Source organism: Sinocyclocheilus rhinocerous, unplaced genomic scaffold (assembly GCF_001515625.1).
Source record: "Sinocyclocheilus rhinocerous isolate Xijiao unplaced genomic scaffold, SAMN03320098_v1.1 scaffold714, whole genome shotgun sequence".
Classification (NCBI taxonomy): Eukaryota; Metazoa; Chordata; class Actinopteri; order Cypriniformes; family Cyprinidae; genus Sinocyclocheilus; species Sinocyclocheilus rhinocerous.
The window spans coordinates 1,010,784-1,019,565 of NW_015646165.1; the positions used below are offsets into that span (position 1 = coordinate 1,010,784).

Genomic DNA, 8,782 nt, shown 5'->3' on the forward strand with positions numbered 1-8,782 from the left:
CATACATACATACATACATATATATATATATATATATATATACACATACACACACACACTAATTAAAAAAGTTAATATATGCACTGCACTCCTTATAAATGCAGTCTGTGTAAATTATTACAAAAAAATTCTAGATTGGACTAGAATTTATGAAAAATGTCCAAAACTGGATATGACGCAAAGAAAGATATTTAATATTATGTAGGTGTTGTACATAAATACATCAAAACTGATTTATTTTGCAGATTCAGAGAGGACACATGCACTTAAAGCTTTTATGACTGAGAACACATTCCAGGATTAGATAACGTATCCAAGCCATTACAGATAAACCTGCGTGTCTTAGCAATTAGGATGTGATTTAAGCAGGTAAACAAACTTAAGTCAATGCTTTACATTTCATGGTGTTTTTTCCCCCCAAAGACCACTTCAGAGGAAGCACATGTAACAAAACCTGTTTCCCAATTTTTCACAGAGGGAAAAAATTTCAGATGCATCCAAGTGCACACATGTATGCGAACACAGCCAAGTCTGAAACAGCACTAAACTTCACTTCCTTTATCAATCAGGTTGAAGCCACACCAGAGTGACCCAAGGAAAAGAAAAAAACAGCAGTCAAAGTGCCTTTGGACAAGAGAAGAGAATTTAAACCAACACCCAACATTCCACATAATCAGCACATCTCGTCCAGAACACTGCTCTGCCTCTCTGGAGAATAGATGTGGGAAATTATTGACAGAGAAGTAAACACGGAATAATGGGATGCACTTGCCCAAGGACAGTCTGATGGACTCAACATGGAGCCAATGTTAAAACACAAGACGACAGAGAAAGAAAACAGAAAACGCATCTGGCATAGTGCGTTCTGAACCTGTCTGCCAAAAAAGAAATGTTTTGAAAAAAAACATTTTTTCCATCGTTTCATCATGAAAAAGGGATAGCCATGGTTTTGCGTTTCGATATCAGATTATCGAGACTCGTCAGTCATTGCTGATGTTTCGCACGACATGCCTCGATGGGGTTACAATTCAGAGCCACGATGACAAATTGAGTTAGTTCGCTGCAACGAGAGAGCTTTGCTTTTCTCTGTGCCAGAACTGAAAATCATTAATTGCATGAACGTTTCCTTTTGCTTCTGTTTGCCAGCAGACAGGTAGATTTTTGCAGTAAATCTGTGACCAAAAGCTTTTCGTTTTTGTGTGAAACTGTGAGTGTATGACTGTGGAATATATTCAATATATTTTGATATGTAAATGTTGTACAAATGAGACTTAAAAATCCCTATAACAAACATATAAGCGTCTGACGTACGATGGGATGTGTATATTTAAAAGAAAATATATTTAAATAAATTATGATTGTTTAAACACCGTGGTCTTTAATGTTGTAAAAATACACCAAAAAATTTAAAGGTTAATCTTCTGCAGCATAAAACAGCCTCTATCTAGTTTAACAGCTTATCTTGGCATCAGAAAATATATATTTTTAAGGGAGTTCAAGATCTCTTATCACTCATGGTGGATGCTTCGGATGCTTCAGAGATATTGCATTTTTTTGTAACCACACCAAAGATAACAGTCAACTTCTGTTAATAAATAAATATCTTAGTAATGGGGAAAAAAATCTCCAGTGTTCCCAAAAGGATGAAGAGGATGAATGAGAGAGGAAAGGACAAGTAATCAGAACTGGCACAACCACAGTCATTTTCAATAAATGAGATGTAAAGCCATAAAGATGCACTAAAAATTTACAAAAAACTGTCGGTGTGTGAGGAGGAAATAGAATTTCAGGCGAACATAACTTCAGCATTTCCAGCCGGTTTATTTAGGTGAATTTACTCTCTTCAGAAGGTATGGTCAACAAAAGCAGTTTACAGCTGCTCAAACAAGCTTCGCATGACATTACAACTTATTTTACAATTAAAGACAAAGTGCTTCTCTATACACTGCTATCGTTTGGTTTGTGTTTTGCTTATGAAGACACTTGATCAATATTTCAATCGATTATTATTTACGTTCGAGCATCTCATGATGAGGCATCGTGGGTTTCAGGAGATGGTCACAGTGTGTGTGTGTGTTATGAGTGCTGCTCCAGGAAGGCTTTGCAGCATCTCACACACTGTTCATACACCGTCTCAAAGTCTTTATCACTCCCCTGCAGGCGAAAACAAACAGAAACCATTCAAATGTAACCGTAAACAGAAATTATACAGCCAAGCATATCAGCAACAGACATATGCGAACTTAAGAATGATCAAAAGACAGTAGAGCTGAAATGTTTTGGTAACTGATTTAAACAGCAGCTTTAGCTCTAATTTACAGCCTTACCTTTTCTCTTGCCTTACCTTTTCTCATATGCTTATGTGCCTTAGTAGTACTTTTTTTTTGCCTAATTTGAGCTAAAGAAGCAACAGCAACACAAAAAAAACCTATAATAAGTTGTTTTAAATGCTACAAGTGAATTTAGGCATCATAATGTAAAGTGAAATTTTTTGTTGTTGTAGTATTTACTTTTAAACAGTTTTCACTGAGCAATTGATAGTAAATTTCACAAATAATTAAAAAAAAATGCAAGTAGCAGATGGAATTAAATGTAAAATTTTGAAGTAGAAAGACTGAAATACTATTTTCTTGTAAAACGTTCTCCAATAGTCTGTTTTATTGTGTTTTTAAAAATTAACTTAAGCGAGCATTAGATGATGTAAAAGGTAAATCTAAATCTAAAAGTAAAAAAATTGAAGAAATGAAAATTTCTATAGACTGCAATAAACTGCAATATGGAAGAATAAAAATATGACAGGGCATGCAAAAAATATAATAAAGGCTTTGCACAAGTGTTATTTTAATATTATTTATACTATTATAGTATTTATTCCTATTCTGAATTGGCTTTTATTTTTTACATTTTCAGTTTTCATTTAAATTTTATGTGCTTTTGTCATTTTGTTTAAATGTATATTTAGCTTTATTTTATTTCAGTTTTAGTAATTTTAGTGCTTCGACTTATCTTATTTGCCAAGGCAACATTTCTCATTTTCGTTTATGTTTATAAGTTTAACTTTTGTCATCTAATATTTATATTTTTATTTTATCTCAGTTACCAAAATCGATGTTTAATGGTTTCATTTTTGTTAACAATAACGGTTAACCATCAGGCTCTTCTATTAGCTCAGTTTGAGAAGTTCAAATGCTAAAATAGCCGTGGATCTCATCTTTGGACACACAACGTACCATCACCATCAAAAGAAACTGCACTCAAAGGACCACACTTCCTCTCACACTTGAATCTTGGGGGACTAAACGGGAAATCTCAGCTATCTGAAGAGTGATCATCACCACAGGAGTATCTGGCTGGCGAACTGTCCGACGAAGAGGCCAGTTTCCTATTCTGTCATGGTAGAAAGGCCTAGCTACTTCAGCCAGCTGGCTGTCAGCCATGAAGAAACACTAGAGAGGAAACATCCAACTTTATACCTTCAAGGATTATCTTCAACAACCTTAGCGTGGCTGTGACACACATGCGCTGGAAGCCTTCAGCCTAGCGAAACTTCTTCAAAATGTGCCCTGAATCAGTCCTTAGTCATCCTCTTGCCGAAAAGAGAGTTTGTTGATCTTCACAGATGTGTCTTGGAGAGTTGGTGGTGTGAGCGGGATGACCTGACAGTGTCTGGAGGAGGAATGCTAATGATCTCAGCTGGGGTGGCCCATCGGGTTCTTTCCATTTTCTATTTCCCAACACACAAACCCGGTCCCTCCCGATCATCTCTCATAATCGACAATGCTTCCCTCCAAACATCAGTTTTGTGGTTTTATATGTTGGCTGAATCAACCGTTCTGTCATAATTGAGTGTTTGTGACACTAAACACCTCTGTTTAAAACACTAAATAATACCCTTACATTGGCTTCACATTAACAGATGTAGAAAAACCACAGATTCATCCAGAGTTTTTGACCTAATTGTTAAAAGGTGCATTAAAAATGACAATTTTGGCATCATTTATTCACCTTGACGTTACAAACCCATATGACTGTCCTCCATGACACGCAAAAGGAGATGCATTGAATAATGTGGACGCTCTTTTCCATGCAATAACAATAGAAGGAGGGCTAAAGCTAGGGCTGGGCGATATGGCAAAAAATAAAATCTAGATTTTTTTCAGAATGTTTGAAAGATTCAAGATTTTGATTTCTTACCATTTAAGTAGTCAACTTAATGTTATTACAACATGATTCAAGTAACATTCTCTTTATTAACCATCTGGTTAAAGAAAGTTCTATTCCAAGTGCACCACATATGAAGTGGTCAACATAGTAGGGCTAGGAAAAAAAAAATATTGATTTCTCGATTTTAATAGATTCTCGGTTTTATGAAACAATATCGATTCATAAATCCCAAGAATCGATTAGTCTAGCCTGTCAGATAATGAACGGAACATTGTAGCGCGCCTCCCATCCTATAAATTGCAATAAGCTATTATTAAATGCTGTTTTGGCGCGGTTTAATGTGGAGTGACAGATCGCTGTGAACTGATCGTCTCCTCCACTTTAATAGCAGTTACAGCATGAAATAAACATGAATAAACATCTGAATGTATGTTAAAGGAAAGAGTACAACTTACCGAAATCTGTATCCTGTCTCATGTAATCGCTCAATCAGTGTTTCAAGCGTGGAAAGACGACAATAGCTTGTCATGTAACGTCACATTTACCACAGAAAAACATATTCGGTGACCATGAACTCATTAGTCAGCTAGAAAAATGAACTCTAGAGAGGAGCATTTTGCTAAATATGTACCATATAACATTCATTATAATTTTTTGACTGTTCTTTGATATTTAATTTATTTAATTTAACTGACAACCACCATTTAAATGTTTATATTTCAAAAAATGAATTGGAGTAGAAATATAATTATGTAATTTAAAGTTAAAGTTAGTATTATAACTTTAATATTACAAAAACGTTGAGTATATTTTAAGTTTGTATACAAATCTGCAAATTTCAACCTTCCATATTATTGACTCTTAAGTATATTTTATAGCATTAGGCTAGTTGAGAGATTTATTTTTTTCCTTGAGAAAATTTGCCATGTCCTGTACCTGATATAACAGACATATGCGAACTTAAGAATGATCAAAAGACAGTAGAGCTGAAATGTTTTGGTAACTGATTTAAACAGCAGCTTTAGCTCTAATTTACAGCCTTACCTTTTCTCTTGCCTTACCTTTTCTCATATGCTTATGTGCCTTAGTAGTACTTTTTTTTTGCCTAATTTGAGCTAAAGAAGCAACAGCAACACAAAAAAAACCTATAATAAGTTGTTTTAAATGCTACAAGTGAATTTAGGCATCATAATGTAAAGTGAAATTTTTTGTTGTTGTAGTATTTACTTTTAAACAGTTTTCACTGAGCAATTGATAGTAAATTTCACAAATAATTAAAAAAAAATGCAAGTAGCAGATGGAATTAAATGTAAAATTTTGAAGTAGAAAGACTGAAATACTATTTTCTTGTAAAACGTTCTCCAATAGTCTGTTTTATTGTGTTTTTAAAAATTAACTTAAGCGAGCATTAGATGATGTAAAAGGTAAATCTAAATCTAAAAGTAAAAAAATTGAAGAAATGAAAATTTCTATAGACTGCAATAAACTGCAATATGGAAGAATAAAAATATGACAGGGCATGCAAAAAATATAATAAAGGCTTTGCACAAGTGTTATTTTAATATTATTTATACTATTATAGTATTTATTCCTATTCTGAATTGGCTTTTATTTTTTACATTTTCAGTTTTCATTTAAATTTTATGTGCTTTTGTCATTTTGTTTAAATGTATATTTAGCTTTATTTTATTTCAGTTTTAGTAATTTTAGTGCTTCGACTTATCTTATTTGCCAAGGCAACATTTCTCATTTTCGTTTATGTTTATAAGTTTAACTTTTGTCATCTAATATTTATATTTTTATTTTATCTCAGTTACCAAAATCGATGTTTAATGGTTTCATTTTTGTTAACAATAACGGTTAACCATCAGGCTCTTCTATTAGCTCAGTTTGAGAAGTTCAAATGCTAAAATAGCCGTGGATCTCATCTTTGGACACACAACGTACCATCACCATCAAAAGAAACTGCACTCAAAGGACCACACTTCCTCTCACACTTGAATCTTGGGGGACTAAACGGGAAATCTCAGCTATCTGAAGAGTGATCATCACCACAGGAGTATCTGGCTGGCGAACTGTCCGACGAAGAGGCCAGTTTCCTATTCTGTCATGGTAGAAAGGCCTAGCTACTTCAGCCAGCTGGCTGTCAGCCATGAAGAAACACTAGAGAGGAAACATCCAACTTTATACCTTCAAGGATTATCTTCAACAACCTTAGCGTGGCTGTGACACACATGCGCTGGAAGCCTTCAGCCTAGCGAAACTTCTTCAAAATGTGCCCTGAATCAGTCCTTAGTCATCCTCTTGCCGAAAAGAGAGTTTGTTGATCTTCACAGATGTGTCTTGGAGAGTTGGTGGTGTGAGCGGGATGACCTGACAGTGTCTGGAGGAGGAATGCTAATGATCTCAGCTGGGGTGGCCCATCGGGTTCTTTCCATTTTCTATTTCCCAACACACAAACCCGGTCCCTCCCGATCATCTCTCATAATCGACAATGCTTCCCTCCAAACATCAGTTTTGTGGTTTTATATGTTGGCTGAATCAACCGTTCTGTCATAATTGAGTGTTTGTGACACTAAACACCTCTGTTTAAAACACTAAATAATACCCTTACATTGGCTTCACATTAACAGATGTAGAAAAACCACAGATTCATCCAGAGTTTTTGACCTAATTGTTAAAAGGTGCATTAAAAATGACAATTTTGGCATCATTTATTCACCTTGACGTTACAAACCCATATGACTGTCCTCCATGACACGCAAAAGGAGATGCATTGAATAATGTGGACGCTCTTTTCCATGCAATAACAATAGAAGGAGGGCTAAAGCTAGGGCTGGGCGATATGGCAAAAAATAAAATCTAGATTTTTTTCAGAATGTTTGAAAGATTCAAGATTTTGATTTCTTACCATTTAAGTAGTCAACTTAATGTTATTACAACATGATTCAAGTAACATTCTCTTTATTAACCATCTGGTTAAAGAAAGTTCTATTCCAAGTGCACCACATATGAAGTGGTCAACATAGTAGGGCTAGGAAAAAAAAAATATTGATTTCTCGATTTTAATAGATTCTCGGTTTTATGAAACAATATCGATTCATAAATCCCAAGAATCGATTAGTCTAGCCTGTCAGATAATGAACGGAACATTGTAGCGCGCCTCCCATCCTATAAATTGCAATAAGCTATTATTAAATGCTGTTTTGGCGCGGTTTAATGTGGAGTGACAGATCGCTGTGAACTGATCGTCTCCTCCACTTTAATAGCAGTTACAGCATGAAATAAACATGAATAAACATCTGAATGTATGTTAAAGGAAAGAGTACAACTTACCGAAATCTGTATCCTGTCTCATGTAATCGCTCAATCAGTGTTTCAAGCGTGGAAAGACGACAATAGCTTGTCATGTAACGTCACATTTACCACAGAAAAACATATTCGGTGACCATGAACTCATTAGTCAGCTAGAAAAATGAACTCTAGAGAGGAGCATTTTGCTAAATATGTACCATATAACATTCATTATAATTTTTTGACTGTTCTTTGATATTTAATTTATTTAATTTAACTGACAACCACCATTTAAATGTTTATATTTCAAAAAATGAATTGGAGTAGAAATATAATTATGTAATTTAAAGTTAAAGTTAGTATTATAACTTTAATATTACAAAAACTTTGATTATATTTTAAATTAGATTACAGCTCATTTCAACCTTATTGACTCTCAGGTATATTTTACAGCATTAGTTGAGAGATTTTTTTTTTTCCTTAAAAAAATTTGCCATTTCCTGTACCTGATTTATATCCAAAATAACTGATATTGAATCGAATCGCAAGCTCGTGAAGGATAATTGAATCAAATTGTGAAATTTGTCAAAAAACCCAGCCCTACAACATAACAAACGACTTTTTAAATATGAAGTATGAGATATGAAGACAAATATTGTACAAACTTGTCTTCAACATGTTCTATATGTTCAGAAATAACAAAATAATAAAAATGCTAAATATTTCTTAGCCAAAAAAGACATTCAGTTTTAGAGGTCAACTCTAGGGATGCACCGAATGTTCGGCAACCGAAATTATTCGGCCGAAAATAGCAAAAAAAGCTCTTTCGGTGTTCGGCCGAATAAGCGAAAAGACCGAATAAATTGTACCGAACAATGACGTGACGCGATCAAATTGCAACCAGCGCAGAGTGAGAGGTGCGCATTCTTTATAATGCAGCACACATGTCAGCAGTGTGGAAGCATTTAAAACTGTCCGAGAAAGACGCAAAAATCATTACAATCACCGACAGCAAGAGACTGTTTAGTACTGCAGCGCATGTCTTCGATGAAAAGAGGAAGGGGTGATTGTTGCTGGTTACTGTACGATGATTGAAATCGTGAAATGGGCTTAAACAATTAGTAAATAAACTGCAGAACGTTATGTTTGCTAATACACATACGCATTGCATGTATTCTGACAGCGCTGCACGAACTCACCGTGCTATCTGCTTGTTAACCAGGGTTCAAAGTCCAAAGCTCGAGGAAAATCTGCGCTGAAACTGTGTTACTCGTCAGCTGCTCAGTAACATTTTTATGAATTTTTACAAGGCATGTGACAATGC

The 8,782-nt window shown here is 34.7% G+C and overlaps 2 protein-coding genes across 4 annotated transcripts in view; one reads left to right on the top strand and one right to left on the bottom strand.

The window, feature by feature from the left end:
• alkal2a (ALK and LTK ligand 2a) overlaps positions 1–1,301 on the top strand; it is a 10,024-nt gene extending 8,723 nt beyond the window's left edge. For both annotated transcript variants that reach the window (XM_016510888.1, XM_016510889.1), the window contains exon 6: positions 570–1,301. The gene's annotated coding sequence lies outside the window, so the exon portion shown is untranslated. The remainder of the gene's footprint in view (positions 1–569) is intronic.
• Positions 1,302–1,765: 464 nt separating this feature from the next.
• Positions 1,766–8,782, bottom strand: part of LOC107707021 (low molecular weight phosphotyrosine protein phosphatase-like) — a 16,902-nt gene continuing 9,885 nt past the window's right edge. For both annotated transcript variants that reach the window (XM_016510891.1, XM_016510890.1), the window contains exon 6: positions 1,766–2,154. In XM_016510891.1, coding sequence (XP_016366377.1) covers positions 2,077–2,154 — 78 coding nt within the window. In that variant the 3' untranslated portion in view covers positions 1,766–2,076. The remainder of the gene's footprint in view (positions 2,155–8,782) is intronic.